The 17640-nt window shown below is 36.3% G+C and overlaps 2 protein-coding genes across 4 annotated transcripts in view; both read left to right on the forward strand.

The window, feature by feature from the left end:
- Positions 1 to 416: 416 nt before the first annotated feature.
- Positions 417 to 8281, forward strand: LOC306873914 (centromere protein K-like). 2 transcript variants are annotated; one of them, XM_079423473.1, is made up of 10 exons: positions 417 to 543; positions 807 to 929; positions 3093 to 3149; positions 3280 to 3343; positions 3659 to 3705; positions 3796 to 3878; positions 4487 to 4582; positions 6737 to 6872; positions 6978 to 7031; positions 7222 to 8281. In XM_079423473.1, the coding sequence occupies exons 1-10, from the start codon at positions 541 to 543 to the stop codon at positions 7375 to 7377; spliced, it is 819 nt and encodes a 272-aa protein (XP_079279599.1). In that variant the 5' UTR covers positions 417 to 540; the 3' UTR covers positions 7378 to 8281. The 2 variants fall into 2 exon arrangements, with proteins under 2 accessions (XP_079279599.1, XP_079279598.1); XM_079423472.1 differs by having other exon boundaries at positions 6942 to 7031; positions 7222 to 7614.
- Positions 8282 to 13091: 4810 nt separating this feature from the next.
- The window catches only part of LOC306873488 (regulating synaptic membrane exocytosis protein 1-like), a gene marked incomplete at its 5' end in the record, with an annotated part of 74884 nt that continues 70335 nt past the window's right edge, over positions 13092 to 17640 (forward strand). For both annotated transcript variants that reach the window (XM_079422817.1, XM_079422816.1), the window contains one exon: positions 13092 to 13258. In XM_079422817.1, coding sequence (XP_079278943.1) covers positions 13092 to 13258 — 167 coding nt within the window. The remainder of the gene's footprint in view (positions 13259 to 17640) is intronic.

The raw sequence follows: 17640 nt of genomic DNA on the forward strand, positions 1-17640 counted from the left end.
CATGAACGTAAAATTAATATTGCAGAATATAAAACTTTATAAAACGATCATCCTTCAAGACAAGAATGCTGCAGAAATGTATCTTTCTGCTGCCCTCTGGTGGACAACATTCTGATGGCTTTTGCTTTCTTGTGTGCCTCCTTATTTTGCAGTTAAATATTGGGGAACACACTTACCTCAAATCCGCAGAATTTGTATTTTTGTAAAATGAGTTTTGTGTCGTTTTAAAATTCTGTTGATGCAGTCTTGTGATATTTATATGATTGTTCATGATCCTTATATAACTCTCGCCTCGTTTAACATTAATGGCAAATATTAATTTATGTTCTGTCCAATATGGAGACAAATGGGAAGTAGGATTAAATGAAAATACAACATTTTTCATATTTGCGCATAAGCAGCGCAGTTAAACACTTGAACGTCCACAGCGTGCGACGCAAGCATTGCGTCATGACGTTGTTGCTGGCGGTATTTTTGTTGGGCATATACAGTGTTTAGTGCCAAATTCGGTGTAGCATTCACTTAAATGAAAAGCTATAGATGGTAAGTACCATAGTGACTGTGTAATTTGGGTTTACTGTGTGTTATCGCTACAAAATATACGTAAGCTTTTGTATTTTGTAAAACTGTCGCGTTAGTAATTTGAAATAGCTAGCTAACTGTTAGCTGCACGGCTAACGTGTCAGTCCTCTGCGCGTTCACCTTTTCAATACAAGTGTGTAAGTTATATATCTGGCTGGAGTTTTCACCATTTTCTGCACTTCTGTTTGGTTCTTATTGTATGTTTGGCTTTATCACATCTGTAGACTCCAGCACCACCAAAGCAGACAGAAATGAAGCAGGTCGCCCAGTCCTCTCAGTCTTCAGAGGCTGCTGCAAAAGCAGTGTTGTTAGAGGAGTGCGAGGAGCAGTTTGGACTGCTACAGAAGGTAACGTGCCGTGGGCTTGTTTTCAGACAAGTGCTCAGTTGTCAGATTAGATGAAGCATACAGATTGTTTGATATAAAAGTACACAATTCTTTATAGATCAAAAGGCGCGCAGCAGACCCAGTTCTCAGAACTCTGGAAGGGTTCTCGAAGTTATCTGCTCTTTAATAATGTTCTCAAAACCTTAGCACACAAATGTTATTTATACATCGTTCATGAAATGTTTTAACATTTTGATTTTAAATGTTATTGTTATTATGCTATTATTTCAGAATGTTCATAGAACATTTAAAAGTAACATTCCCATAATGTTCCCAAAATGCTCTAATTAAATGTTCTTTTAACATTCTTATATCACCAAGGAAAAAAAAGTTTTGCACAAAGTGCAAATAGCCCACCTTGTTGGCAATACTGAGGTGCAGATAAGTTCAAGTCAAGTTGAGCTTTATTGTCATTCCGCTACATGTGGGGACATACAGTGGAACGAAATGTCGTGCCTCACAGGACCACGGTGCTACATAAATACAGACATACAACAATGAAGTAAAAAACACTATAAACCTATACACAACTAACCTACTGACAGATTTAACTATAAGTATACTATATATAAGTATTTACCCTATACAAACTAAAAGAATAAAGGATAAAAAATACAACTATACGAATGCTTCACATAAATATTTATCCTATACAAACTAAAAAATAGAAGATAAAAAATACAAACTATACGAATGCTTCACAAATACTGTACATGTGCAAAGAGAGACATTTGAGTCAGCAGCTGGTTGGGGAACAGTGCAGGATGATTTGTAGTGCATGAGCATGTAAACATACATATATTGCTGAGTCTTTTGTGAGATTGTGCACACGCAGCAGTGTGTGTAAGTGTCCATAGTGTAAAGTGTCCATAGTACACATAGAGGAGAGTGTGGTACTACAGGTGGTTTGTACAGGCCCACTCACCTGTGTGTAGCACACTTTGAATTGCACAAAAAATAAAAATAAAATAAATAAAAAAAATTATAGTTAAGATAATTGCCACTATTTGCGTGAAGTGACGTGTGGCCAATAATGGTGACCCATACTCGGAATTCGTGCTCTGCATTTAACCCATCCAAGTGCACACACACCTTGAACACACACCCAGAGCAGTGGGCAGCCATATTGCTGCGGCGCCCGGGGAGCAGTTGAGGGTTCGGTGCCTTGTTCAAGGGTTTCACCTCAGTCGTGGTATTGAAGGTGGAAGAGAGCGCTGGTTATTCACTCCCCCACCTACAATCCCCGCTGGACCTGAGACTTGAACCTATGCCCTTCGGGTTACAAGTCCGACTCTATCCATTTGGCCACGACTGCGCTGTCGTGTACTTGAGTAGTATAAATAGCAGAAAATCCTGCTGTTTTAACATACCGTAGTGTAAAAAGAATCAATAGCTATTGCACTTAGTGTACGTAGCATCCATCGTTAAGAAAAAATAGGAAATATTCGAAAAGTGGAAAATAAAGTGCCTCACGGGTGTTTATCGCTAGGGTAAGGGATTAGTGTAATTTAGCAATTTTAATAAATATGATACCTTTCATTCAATATGTTATCATTACATACTGTTTTATAAAGTATTGCACTACAAGAGTGTTGATATCTGCCACTATTTGCACTAAGTATAAATAGCATCTATCTACTATTTGCATTTATTGCAAATAAAATATTGCTAGTTTTGCTTGGTGTAAATCATATCTAATTGTCCTGTCTTGTGTAAATAGCTGCTGCTAATAATAAAATAAAGATAAATTTAAGATGCTAACCATGTATTTCTAAATATGAAGATTTTACTGTATTCTATTTTCTATTATAAAGACATTTTTTAATTAAAAATAAAGCACTTTAACGTGTAAAAAAATAAAAATATAAAATTATGTTCTGTTAGATGTTTCGACTACATTTTGTATAGTATATAATTATATCTCTAGGTAATGATTTTAATAAAAAATTATTTTAGAAGGTCCTCATTGATTCATTTTGCCTGGGGCCTCACTTAATGTAGGTTCGCCTGCTTACATTTAGCTTTTTGATGTTGTGAATCTCTTTAGACAGCAGCTGCAGACGAAATGCAGCTGGGATGCAACTGCCATGTCAACATACAGTAAGCACTTATTATATCTTTCAGCTTCAAAATGAGATAATTCTGGCAGATACAGAGGCTAATGATGATCAGTCAAATGAGGTTTGTCCTTCTCCTTTCACTACTTTTGAGTTTAAAAATTAGCTGTGCATATTAATGTTGCTTTTCAGTTCAGACAAAAATATTCACAAATTACTCAAATCATCTTTTTTTTTTTTTTTTTGGTGGGCAGGCAGTGAATCGCTTGATTGCAGTCACATCTGAGCTAGAGCAATGGCAAGAAATGGAACCAAAATGTAGGTTATTATCTATTGTAGCTCCTGTAGCTCAAATAGTAGAGCATGGCGCTAGCAACGCCAAGATCATGGGTTCGATTCCCAGGGAAAGCAAGACCTGATAAAATGTAAAAACTGTAACTTGAATTCAATGCAAGTCGCTTTGGATAAAAGTGTCTGCTAAATGCATAAATGTAAATGTATTGTTTTATGTACTATTTCAATTTAGATGAAAGGGGCAAGATTTAAAAATAAATTGTATTCAGTATTCAAGATTACATATTTTAATTGCATAGTTTGGAGACAAGACAGCTTATGTTTTTTTCCCCCTACTAGTGCTGACAACAAGTCCTGAAGTTTTATTAGCGGTTGGTAAAGAAGAAGTAAGTTGTTACTTTAATAACACCCAATAGGCAGTGAGTGTATCAAAATGTAAATGCAGTTACAAATTTCATATCATTTTTTCCTCACAGTTGCAAAGACTCAACAATCAACTTAAAATGGTCCTGTCATGCTCACAAGCAAAGCTGGATGCCCAGAAAAATATTTTGAAAAGGTGCAGTGCATTTAAGTTTTTTGTTCTCTCAGTATAATTGATATACTATTATTGTTTGAACTTTAACCCCCAGTTTCACAGACAAGGCTTAAGCATAGTCCCAGACTAAATTGTAAATCTGAGCTGTTTCAACTGAAAGACACTTGCACTGATTGATCTTCAAATATATCAATGCCTTTGTTTTGTCTCCAGGTGGACATCAGTAATGTTTTTTTCTAAGGCATGATTATAAAAATTGCTTAAATGTCCTAATTGAACTATGACCTAATCCTGATTTAGTCTAAGCCCTGTATGTGAAACCAGGCCTAAGTGTTAACTTTAAGTGGAAATGAGAAATGTAGCCTTGGCAACTAGCTGAAAACTTTTTTTTTTTATAAAGTTTTTTTTTTTTTTTTTTTTAGTATATATTTTGTTTGTTAACATTTGCTTAATTTCAAGTAAAGACATTTTTCTTTTTATGGTTTTAGTTAATGATAGTAACTCATAAGATTGTTACGTTTAAATGAACTTTTTCTTATTAAGACATGATTTATAGCACACAAAATTCATTCAGGCATACTGTAAACAACATGTATAAACTCTGTGATCTCTCTGAAAATGTTTTTCAGGGAGCAGACATGGCAAGCAGAGAAGAAAGAAGCATTGAATGCAGTGTGTGAGAAAATCACCAGATTGCAACGTGAAAACGAGAAATCCGAGCACAGGTTGTTAGTTTTATGCCAGGGTTAAAAATCCCATTTTGTCTGCTTTTACATCTGCTTAAAAGGATATTTACCCAAGAATTAAAAATGGTCATAATTTATGTACTTATCATCATGCCATTCCAAACCTGTACATTTTTATCTGTGAAATACAGAAAGAGAATTATTTTTAGGAATGTTCATTAATTTGGTTACAACGAATGTAAGAATTAATGACACTTTCTTTTTGGTGTTTATGACGTCAAGCCTAGTGTAACATCATGTTACAAAAGATTTCCAAATCAAATAAATGCTGTTTTTTTGCATCTTCTATTCATCAGATAATCCTGAAAAATATGGATCACAAAACTCTTCAAGATTTATAATAAACGCAATTATTAATAACTGAGCACCTGTAATAATAAATGAGCACCAAATGCCTGACAAACATTTTAAATTAATACATAAAAAAAACATTTTTCAAACTTTTGACAAGTACAGGTCCTTCTCAAAAAATTAGCATATTGTGATAGTTCATTATTTTCTGTAATGTACTGATAAACATTAGACTTTCATATATTTTAGATTCATTACACACAACTGAAGTAGTTCAAGCCTTTTATTGTTTTAATATTGATGATTTTGGCATACAGCTCATGAAAACCCAAAATTCCTATTTAAAAAAATTAGCATATTTCATCCGACCAATAAAAGAAAAGTGTTTTTAATACAAAAAAGTCAACCTTCAAATAATTATGTTCAGTTATGCACTCAGTACTTGGTCGGGAATCCTTTTGCAGAAATGACTGCTTCAATGCGGCGTGGCATGGAGGCAATCAGCCTGTGGCACTGCTGAGGTGTTATGGAGGCCCAGGATGCTTCGATAGCGGCCTTAAGCTCATCCAGAGTGTTGGGTCTTGCGTCTCTCAACTTTCTCTTCACAATATCCCACAGATTCTCTATGGGGTTCAGGTCAGGAGAGTTGGCAGGCCAATTGAGCACAGTAATACCATGGTCAGTAAACCATTTACCAGTGGTTTTGGCACTGTGAGCAGGTGCCAGGTCGTGCTGAAAAATGAAATCTTCATCTCCATAAAGCTTTTCAGCAGATGGAAGCATGAAGTGCTCCAAAATCTCCTGATAGCTAGCTGCATTGACCCTGCCCTTGATAAAACACAGTGGACCAACACCAGCAGCTGACATGGCACCCCAGACCATCACTGACTGTGGGTACTTGACACTGGACTTCAGGCATTTCCCTCTCCCCAGTCTTCCTCCAGACTCAGGCACCTTGATTTCCGAATGACATGCAAAATTTGCTTTCATCCGAAAAAAGTACTTTGGATCACTGAGCAACAGTCCAGTGCTGCTTCTCTGTAGCCCAGGTCAGGCGCTTCTGCCGCTGTTTCTGGTTCAAAAGTGGCTTGACCTGGGGAATGTGGCACCTGTAGCCCATTTCCTGCACACGCCTGTACACGGTGGCTCTGGATGTTTCTACTCCAGACTCAGTCCACTGCTTCCGCAGGTCCCCCAAGGTCTGGAATCGGTCCTTCTCCACAATCTTCCTCAGGGTCCGGTCACCTCTTCTCGTTGTGCTGCGTTTTCTGCCACACTTTTTCCTTCCCACAGACTTCCCACTGAGGTGCCTTGATACAGCACTCTGGGAACAGCCTATTCGTTCAGAATTTTCTTTCTGTGTCTTACCCTCTTGCTTGAGGGTGTCAATGATGGCCTTCTGGACAGCAGTCAGGTCGGCAGTCTTACCCATGATTGCGGTTTTGAATAATGAACCAGGCTGGGAGTTTTTAAAAGCCTCAGGAATCTTTTGCAGGTGTTTAGAGTTAATTAGTTGATTCAGATGATTAGGTTAATAGCTCGTTTAGAGAACCTTTTCATGATATGCTAATTTTTTGAGATAGGAATTTTGGGTTTTCATGAGCTGTATGCCAAAATCATCAATATTAAAACAATAAAAGGCTTGAACTACTTCAGTTGTGTTGTAATGAATCTAAAATATATGAAAGTCTAATGTTTATCAGTACATTACTGAAAATAATGAACTTTATCACAATATGCTAATTTTTTGAGAAGGACCTGTATTGTGTAGTAAATTTTTAATCCAATGCTGTTTTTTCTACATTATTACTGTTATTTTATTTTTATTAATGTATTTTGCAGTGTTTTGCAGGATATGAAGAGAAAAATTAACAATCTGAAGGACTATCACAGCAGTCTCATGGAAATGCTGAGCGACATGTTAGCTGAGCACTTCCCACTTCCTGATCCCCAAGGAAACGGCACAAAGAAAAAAAGAGTAGGTGTCACCTTCACCCTCTCAATTAGATCAGAGAATATTGGATTTAGATTTTTTTTTTTTTTTTAGGTTTTTGGTTATGAATATTGTATTTGGATTTTTCAGGCTGCTGCATATGATGCAGAGATTAACCTGATTTCACTGAGTGAGATTATCGAGGTATGTTCAGATACCCATCAAAATAAAAAAAATATTTTTATATTGTTATTGTATGCTTTTAATCATCTTATGTGGAAGAAAATTTGAAATAATAGAGTGGAAAATAAATAGTTTCCTGATACAAAGTGCTTTTTTACTAACCCTATTTATTAACACATTTAATCATGCACATTTATTTTTTTTATTGCAGAGATTGACCAATAAAACATTAGAAACTCCTCATGACCCTTATGTGACTACTGATGATACTTTCTGGCCACCATACACAGAAATGCTTCTTCGCAACGGTATTGCAGCACGACATCCAGAAGATTGCAATAAAATCCGTCTGGAAATTTTTTTTTGAATCTAAAGAGCACTTACAAAATGTAATTTTCATATTAGATTCAGGTATGTCTTCAGTTAAATGTTAATGTATATTTTTTTTCTTTCAAATTTGCAACATTTTTATATGAAACTTGGCCATTGTGGTATTTCATTGGAGATGGATGCATTTTTGAGTTATGTGTCAAGTCCACAACTTTTACTTTATACATGTCAAAAACTTATTTTTTTTAAATGATGACTTAAATAAAGTAACCCTAAACATATGTTATGGCCTTTAGTTGTCTCCAGTGCTGCTTCAATGACTTGCATGCCAATCTGGGTAATAGATTCAAAAAGGTTTACAAACCCACACCACCATAGAATATTACAAGGATGCTGCTGCAACAGGTGAAATAAATAATGCAAAAAAAAAATGTAATTTATATAATATATATACATGCATATATGTTTTGCTAGACGTTTTCAGCCTGTATTGGACTCGGTGTGCTTGTTTGCTGTCTTATTACTCTCATATCTCATATTGTGTTAGAAACTATAGTCATCAAAATATGATCTCATAATTTTAACATTGTATTTTTGCCACGGTAATCTCCTGGTAACCATGTTTTGTAAATTTACCATGAAGAGACAAGAAAAAAAAAAAAAGTCTACCGCTAGCTATGACAACTAGCCTCGGGGTATATTCCTCTGTAATGCCGTGTCCAATCAACAGAGGGCGCGAGATAACTTCTTTTTTTTTTTTTATTCTGCTGGTGCTACACTGCGCTAGTTCTTGTAGTCATTTAGAAGTGCACTTCATATAACTGCTGTATTTATGCAGTCTGTTTAAGAGAGTGACACCTTGTGAAGAACAAGCTAATATCCATCCTTTCCCAAAGCTAGGCTATGTTAGTTTAAACGAATTTGCATTTTAATAAATAAGTAAACACAATACGATTGTGTTCCTTATACTAACATACACCTGTTATACTTAGCAAATGTAAAGTAGCTATGTATAGCGAAAGTTGCAGCCTTGCACTCTTTCTTATACACCATAACAGTCTTCTGGGTATGTTTTGCCCTCCATGTGTGTGTGTGTGTGTTTCATATTTGAGTCTTTGAAACACTAGCATGTGTGTTTTTATGCTTTTGTTGAAATCCTCAAAATGTAATCGAATCGAATGCCAAAGAGTTTCTGAAACATCTGTATTTCTCAACATCCTGCAGGTTTCACCGCTTAAAATGTCCTCGTTATCGACTACATAAAACATTTGTTTAACTAAGTGCTGAAAATGGCTCGCTTGAATATTGTGGGATATGTGACGTCACATGGGCAAATGTATTTGCATATATTATTTCATTTGCAATTGCTTCAAATTTTGAAATCAGAAAGCTTTTAAGTGTACAAGTCAGTGTTTCCCCTGCCATTATCATTTTAATTAATTTTATTTTTTCTTTAGCGCCAGATCACAACAGAAGTCATTTAAAGTTACCTTTCCAATAGAACAGGTCTATACCTTGTTCTTTTATTAAACAAACTAAATAGCCGTACGTTATTTGTCTTATTTACACGACGTCATGTTATCTGTCTCTAACTTTACATACATTGAAATGTAAAGGTATTCACGGCAACCCGTCAAAATAAAAGTTCGGGTTTCAATTGTAGACATTGCGGGAGAAATATATTCCTATTGTTCAGTAGAATGTACCGAATAGCCTACTAAAATTATTAAAAACTTATTTTTAAGGAATAATCATAAAATATGTCTTCAATATTTTCATTGTAATATTAAATCCCCTTTATTTTCCAAAAAAAAAAAAAAATTAATTAAAAGATAAATTAAATGAATGATATTATGCCGGAAAAAACGGAATACTGTGGCAGATTAGACCTCCAGGGAAAGATTTGAGGAACCCTGCTCTATCTAATGTTATAAACTCTGGAGCACCTGAAAGTGCAGCAAGCAGCCAATCACAGAACATGGAGAGCATCGGTTTAATTCACTTCTCTGTTGTAGATTAAAGCTGCTTTATGTTTTTGACGCTACTAAAGCATAAAAATACCTTTTATATGTTTGCAGATATTTAAGAAACATGCTAAGTTAACATGCTTGTTTATCTGAAAAATAATGCTACAGTCAGTTATTCTCCTTTGAAAATGTCAATCCTACATACAGCACCTTAAAGATTAAGATATGTCGTTGTTAAAAAATATAAAGAATTTTAAAATGCATTTACAAGGCTGGAATAAACACTGTTGCTACAGCTAATGTTTGAGAAGGCAGCATGAAGAAAATATCTGAGATGCAAAGGAATCAACTGAATTTATTAATTTATATTTCACAGAGAGCTCAAAAGAAAACAAGTTTAGTTATTTTAAAAGCTTATTTAAATTTATTTTAATACAAAGTTTAATATTAATTGCCAATTAATATAATTATCTGAATAAATTATATGTTATAAATAATTATAATTAATATAATATGAATATACCAAATAATTAGCAGCAAAAGACAGGCAATTTTGCCTCTAAAAATGTTTTCACTGTAAACTGCTTTAATTTGAAGCAAGAGATACAGGGGGAGTGGCTTTATTGCATGAGATATGTCACTTTGAGCTGATTGATCCAGTTTGGGTTTGTGACGTCTAACTCAGAATAAAACCTCCGGAGCAGCCATGTAGCATAACATGGCGATGAAACCTGCTTAAAACCAATCCACATTCTTGAATGCGAAAACTCAGAATTTGCTCAAACTAAACTTGAGCTACTCTAATCAACAGGAAAAAATTAAATGTAAAATAATGTTCGCTTTGATGTGTCCTGTTAAAACAGCATGTTTGCATCTCTGTACAGACTTCAGAAGGACATCAGCACCATGAACAAGTGGATGGTTTATTTTTAATGGCGTCCTGCATCGCGAGGATTAGATGTTTGTTCAGAGCATTTGGCTGCAGATTGTTTTGTACATGAGGCACAGTGTAATGAAGAGTATGCAAGAAACTTTTGTTGAAAGGTGAAGCAACCATCTATACCATCTGCGGTACTGAATCTGACAGCAGCTGCATGTTTAATAAACAGTTTCATAATTTTGCTGTTTTCAAAAACCATTTACTTAAGCGCAATACTGACATTGGTCAATCATAATAGTGACCTCATGGAATATATTAAAATAATAAAAAGGTCAATCTGAGAAAAATATTCTTCCATTGTAATAACAATTAAATAACTAATACAAGATAAAAAAAATTACCTACCTGAACTTGGCAGGTGATGTGAGTTAATTTCCCACCCTGAAATGTCCATACTATGTGTGCGCTATTTTTAAAGTTCATATGATAGCTTTCTGTGACTGAGACTGAAATATAAGTCGTTATTCATGGAAAACTTTTTTTCTTTCACGACAGTTCTCAAATATCATTCTGCATTCTATATATTACAACTGCTGCATCATGTGCATTTACTGCACCATGTGAAAATCAATGACGTGTCTTCAGTGATGTCAAACCTGGCCCATTGCACTGACATGCTGGGTAGGGATGTGAAGAAAATTCCAGATCTTTGGCAATCTTTTGGAGCTGGACAGATGTGGTAACTATGAACAGTTTTTTTTTGTTGTTTTTTTTTTTATGAAAAAAGGCTATGTAAAGATTCTACAAAGATTTCTCCTTTCATTTTCCATGGAAAAAAGTCACGTAATCTTTATTTATATAACAATTTGTACAATACAGATTGTTTCAAAGCAGCTTTACAATGATAAACAGGAAAATAATGATTCAGTAATACAAAAAAGTAGTCAAAAATATAAAAGTAAACAGTCATAATTAAAAAAACAACAACTTACAGGTTTGGAACAACATGAGAATTTGCAAACAATTAGAGAATTTTCATTTTTGGATGAGCTATTGCTCTGTATACACATACCACATGGCTCCAGACATACACACGGCACGTTTACATTGTGTGAGAGGTTATTGTGTGACCCTGGGCATGGAGGTTATCCTAAGTAGCCTAACCTTAAATGCATACACATACTGTATACACAGGTATATGTAAATACGCATCCACTGCTTGTGTAAATCATGCCCCATGTAATTGTATGCATTTCAGTATTTATCCCAATGCTAACATCATAAACAGATATGAACTTCTTTATATTGAATAAGAGTAAGGTTACTAACTCTTAAATAATTAGGGGAAGATGAAGGAAAATGGCCACCTAACGAATAGTTTGCATTTACAATTAAGTTGTAATTTTGGATAAGAGTCCAGAATGTACAATATGATGATGCATCAGTCAGTGCATTATTAAGAGAAATACACGGAAACATTTGCTAATTAGCTTATAGCACAAAATTATACACCATGAAAAACGGCCATGTCTCATTAATGGGGTCGAACCTGGGACAATAAACCCGTTAGTAACACACCATGGCATCACAGAAAGTAGCTACAAAGTTGCTAAAAAACATTAATGTCAAAAAAAAGAAACCTTTGAAGTCTGGAGTTTGGCTTTACTGACTTTTGGTAAACTAAAATGGTAACATCTCAATTAACATTTTATTTTAAATTAATCACTGAATCATTATAAAAATATTAATTTATACCAACAAAACTAGTTTTTATGAGTTAAATAAGGTAGAAATAGCAAGCTAACACTTTTTTTTACAGTGTAGTGAAATGAGTGTTCTGCGTCACGTGCCTCTGTCCAGGGTTCTGAACTACAGTTTGCAGTTATGTATGTAAATCATCCCCATTTTACGAAATAACTAATCGTATAAACTGTATTACTGTTTGATTCTCTTTTTATTCTCAAAACCACTGGTCTATATATATATATATATATATATATATATATATATAATGATTATTATATATCTATTATAGATCAGCGCTCAAAACCTGGTTTCAACTCGACTATCGATAGTCTAGTCGATAGGATCCATTCAATTTAACAGTTATACAGACCATCTGGGCTCCAGTAGCCTACGATATTTTTAAAGATGTCTAGAGATTATTTATGTCATGCACACTTGAGACTTTCGCGAATAATTTCATTACAGACATCCCTCAGTCAGACAAAACAGACGAATTGATTGTATTTAAGAGGTATACTGGAGCGACTCTAAAAATAGCCTGACGAGAGCGCGCACTGAACTATTACCAGATAGGCTACTCCTAAAAATACAGAGACGCGAATAAAGTGTGCGCGGTCGAGCACACACACCGATATGAAAAAGGAAAGGGGGTTTGACTCTCAAATAGATGCCTTTTTGCCCATTTCACATAGGCTATGAGTAAGCGTGCGGTCGGGGAGAGTGGTAGACACGCTCGCGGATCTTCTTTTTTAATCTGAGAGCGACGAAAAAGAGAGAGAGATCGGTGGGCGAGAGACGGACTCCGCCTTTGCCGTCGCCCAATACCGAGCCCCCGGTTCAGTGAAGGGGGAAATCACAGATCTGCTAGCTAATGCCGGAGTCCCTCTGTTTGCGTCGTCTCCGGGTGTAGAGATGATGGGCTTCCCGTAACTGGAGGTGGAGGGGAGAGGCGGGGGGTGGGGGGTAGCGAGAAAAGAGGAGGGGTGGGTTGGAAAAAAAAAACACGAAGAGAAACAAAAGCACAGTTGTGGGTGCCTGAAACCATGCGCGATTTGCACTATTCTCAAAGACCGCTGCTCTATCCGTGGACCATGTCGTGAGGTGTGGCTCCAGCGCTCGGGAAACTGCCAATAGATACGCCTGGGAGCGGGGCAAAAGATGTCCGCCTCAGTAGGGCCCCAAAGCGGTCCTCGCCCACCCACTGTGCCGGCTACCATGCCTGATATGCCGGACTTGAGTCACCTCACAGAGGAGGAAAGGAAAGTCATCATGGCAGTGATGGTTCGGCAAAGGGAGGAAGAGGAGAAGGAACAAGTCATGCTAAAGTAAGAGCTGGACGATTTCCTTTGTGCATCCACAGACGTTTTTGACACTTTCGCTTTCCTTTGAGTCACAGCTTCATGACCTTTCACTACCCATAACGTGTGATTAATGTCTTCCTAAAATCGTAGGGATTTTGCAGTTTACGAACGCGTGAGTCTTCAAGTATCCTTTGCTGGATAAAAGCGTCTGGTTGCAGTGGCCTCTACTGCATAGAAAGCAGGAGTTAATGTAACAGATGAGCTTTGCATGGCTTGGTTTTAACAGCAGTGTGTGAGTAGAAATTAGCTAGATTTGAGGTCAGGCGAGTTACAGGTGCACCATGGAAAGCAGACTGGGAGATGGGGCGTGACAGAGCGCGAGGATGAATCATACTTCGCGTGCCAACCCACTCCACCCGATGCACCTCCGGGGGCAACACAAGGTGCTCTTCACCCTTAAGCAAACGCCCAAACACTCTTTTATATATGGTGAAACACAGAGCGAATGTTAACTTGGCGAAAGGCTGGTATTTGCGCGCTGGTGTGTGAAGAAAGAAAACACGTCTAGTTTGAACAACAGGGAAGCTAAAATGTCTGTTTTATGTCTGTGGAAAATATAAGATATCCACAATCTGGAAAAGAAATTCAGTCATTTGCCGCTTTACAACCGGGGTGTGGTTCGTGATTAATTCGCGTGGCTCAGCCGATGCATGTGAGGACGACTACAAACTACAGATGTGTATCTATATACATGCATTCTACTAAAAGTTGCGACTGTAGCCAATATCATGTGTTTCGAGATCTAAAATCCAATTTCTTCTCACGTGACAAGCACCTCTCCCTGACGTCGGCATGAATGATTTGAAGAGCACTAGTGATGGCTCTTGCGTTTCGTATATTCCCTCACAGTTACTGTTCAGACGGAAATGACGTGATAGAAAATTGAGGCGAGGTTATGTAATTTTTTTCCTATGACGACTAATCTGCAACGGAAATGGTAATCTATAGCGATGATTGAGGAGCCACTACATCACGACTCACCAGGCACATCTAGAAATGTGTGGCAGTGGGGTATTTCAATACTTGTGTAGTGAATGTGCTGAGAGGAGCAGCATAGTTCAAAATGAACGTTTGTCTCAATATCTGTCACCCACTCTAAAGTTCACAGTGTAGTAAAGGCAGACAGATGTGAAAAATATGTACTTTAATCTTAATGAATCCTGTGCTCTTTGAAATTCTTTTTGAAAAACTCTTTGTTGTTCTCTTCACCATTAAAGGTACAGTTCACCCAAAAATTAATTTACTCACCCTCAAGTTGTTCCAAACTATATTAGTTTCTTCCGCTAAACACAAAAGATATTTCGAAGAATGTTGGGAAACAACCATTTACTTCTATAGAATGGGAGAAATTATTATGACACTGGCTACTGGTAACTGTCACCCACATTTCTCAACATATTTTCTTTGTGTTCAGCAGAAGAAAGAAACTCAGAGGTTTGTAACAACTCAAGGGTGAGTAACTGATGACACTATCCTTTTCAGTCATAGTGAAAATCTGATTAAAATATATGAATAGAAGCATGCTAAATTGACAGTATGTATACTAAAGTGTGTTCTGAAACAATTTACCTCTGTTAGGCCTAAATAGTTAGGAGAAATGTAAACCAACAAATTATAAAAGTAAATTCAAAATTAAAGTAGTTCATATAGGTCAAAAATCACCCTCTGGACCATATTGTATAACATATTTAAATCTTAGTAGTCACGCTGCATCCAAATATACCTAGTTCCATACTATATGTGCCAAAAGAATGCTATATTCAAATACATAGTATTTAAAAAACAGTAGGGGAAAAGAACCCCGATTTTGGTGTGTGTATTTGATTGACACTTTATTATCCCATGAGGCCACATACTATCTACTTTTTCAATGTTTTTCATCAAATATAGCACATACTCTGGCAGTACGCAATTTGTGACACAGCGTCACGTATAGATGACACAGAGCACACATATTTTCTCAATTATGCTTAATTTTAACCAGTTAAACCCATTATGCCCATGATATTTAGTAGAGAAATGTGACTATTGTAACTCCTGAGGACCTCTCTGTGTCTTTGTGTTATATTTCATTGGAAGTTGTTAGTTGATTTATATATATTAGATGATAGTTCAGTGTTTTTATTGATTGATTTATTGATCTATTTTTCTTTTTGGCTTTCGTTTGTTGTAGTCAGCGTGAGTATTTGATGAAATGCTGGTTTGAGATATTATATTGGTATATTCTTTGATCGGTAACTATAGGGTTATCTCAATCATAGCTGAGAGCTGGCCAGCTGGGACAGATAAAATGCTGTAATCACTCATACTGTTTCAGGCAGCCTTGACGACAGGTCCGAGCTAATCATTGAGAGGTGATGTGTGAATGCAGCACCTGCTCAGGTCACGTAGTATGTGCCATCTCATGCTACATGATCACACACATTTGTATATGAATATGCAGAGTTAAGATTAAAACACTAAAAGATAAATCACAAGCACAACTAAAATGAAATTTCCCAGACATCTATTTCACTTCAAATCTGTTCCAACTCAGACCTCTCCAGACAAAATTCTACTTCCTCTTCAGAGCTCCTTTAGAGATTAGGTTCTTGGAACTTCCTCCTTTAAAAAACTGAACCCACGAAACTAAACATTTCTACCACTGTTTTTGGCAAATCTACAAAGAACTGTTTCCGTAAATATAATTAACTGCAGTTTCCAGCTGAAACGAACACTAGTGACAATAAAACACCAACAAATTTTATTCATTTTTTTAAAGAAATTATGATTACAGGGGCAGATTATTGATTAAATAAAGACTTATTTTTGCATGGTTCTTTGCACAATACAATACAAAAAAAATAAAAAATACTGCATAATTTATAAGCATAAAACATTTTGACGTTTGCATCACATAACAAGCTCCATTTTTTTTTGGCTTTTCTGGTGTAGTAAACTTGCTCAGTAGTTCACCTGGTAAAGTGCTGCACTTGTAATATGGAGTGTTCAGGAGTCCCATGAAACATAAGTCACGATAAAAGGGCTCAAAGACCTGTAGAAACAAGCTAAAATAGCACAGTTTCTTCAGCAAATTAGTTATCTTACATTTGCTTTTGTTAACTCTATCGGTTAGGTTTAGTGTAGGTGGTATGCTATTTACAACTCAATAGAAGAGTAACCTTTTAGCACCTACCAACAGACAATTTGTTTACAAACTGCCACAATATGTACCATAAGCAACACAATAAAACACCAAGGCGTTCATGTTCTCCTGTTTGTGAGAAAATTAAATGCAATTTTAGTGCCACTTACTGAGCATTTCGATTTGACAGTGTCGCAAATCATGTAAGAAGCAACATAATATATTTTTTTCAGAAATGTCGCCACAGGGATGTTTTTCCAATGAGCCTAAGTTTTGTATTTATTCGGAAAAACCAAAATCATAAAGTCATGTAGACATAGCAGTACTTATTGGAAATATCCCCTGTGAAGACCTGTAGCTCTTACTAGAGCTGTTCTCCTTTAAACACCTCATCCAGAACAGTGTCTTGCTTCTAAACCTGGCATCTAGCTTGCGGTAGTGTTGGCTGTGAGTTTGTGGGCTCTGCAAAACTGAAATGAAGGGAATAAATACCACCTGTGCTCCATTCACAGAATCCAAAAAAAGAGGCTTTAGGATCATTCAAAGGATCAGACAGGCCCTCAGAGCCGAGATACAATGAAGAATAATTGCAGCCACACAGACCACAACAGAGGTCATAGGTAGGCCAGATAAACCCACTACAACAAAGGCAACAGGTAAAGCAGAACAACAGGGCTTTGTATTAAAGATGAAGATGGAGATGTACAAATATGAAATGAATATGACATGGCCTAATGTACACAAAATTAACAATTGAATCAGTTGTAGAGAGAAGAGCACATTTTAATCTTGAGCAGTCTGACAATACAAAACCTGCATATTCCAAGCCAATGATTTTTTAGATTCCACATAAACGGTATGTTTAATTTGCATAATTGTAGCAAAATGTGTTAGTCCTTGTTGTTTCTTTCCACTGTAATAAAGCTGAGAGTGTAAGAATGGCAGCTATTTTTCCTTCTAGACTTATGAAACTGGTTCAGTTGTTAAGGACAGCTTCTTGCTAGGCTCCCTCAGAACAGTAGCTTGGCTGCGGAAGAAAGTCCTTATAAAAAGATAATGTGTCTTGCTAAGATCGGTTTGTTGAAAATACAAACACTGGATCATCTTTTCTTATTTCTTTCCTTTTTTCTTAGTATGAGGAAGGTTCCAAGGTTCCTGGGAGGAAAACGTGAGCATTAAATTATGAATTGAAGCTGAAAATAGCTCACTTGGAAGTCCTTGC

This window comes from Barbus barbus, assembly GCF_936440315.1.
Source record: "Barbus barbus genome assembly, chromosome: 8".
Taxonomy (NCBI): domain Eukaryota; kingdom Metazoa; phylum Chordata; class Actinopteri; order Cypriniformes; family Cyprinidae; genus Barbus; species Barbus barbus.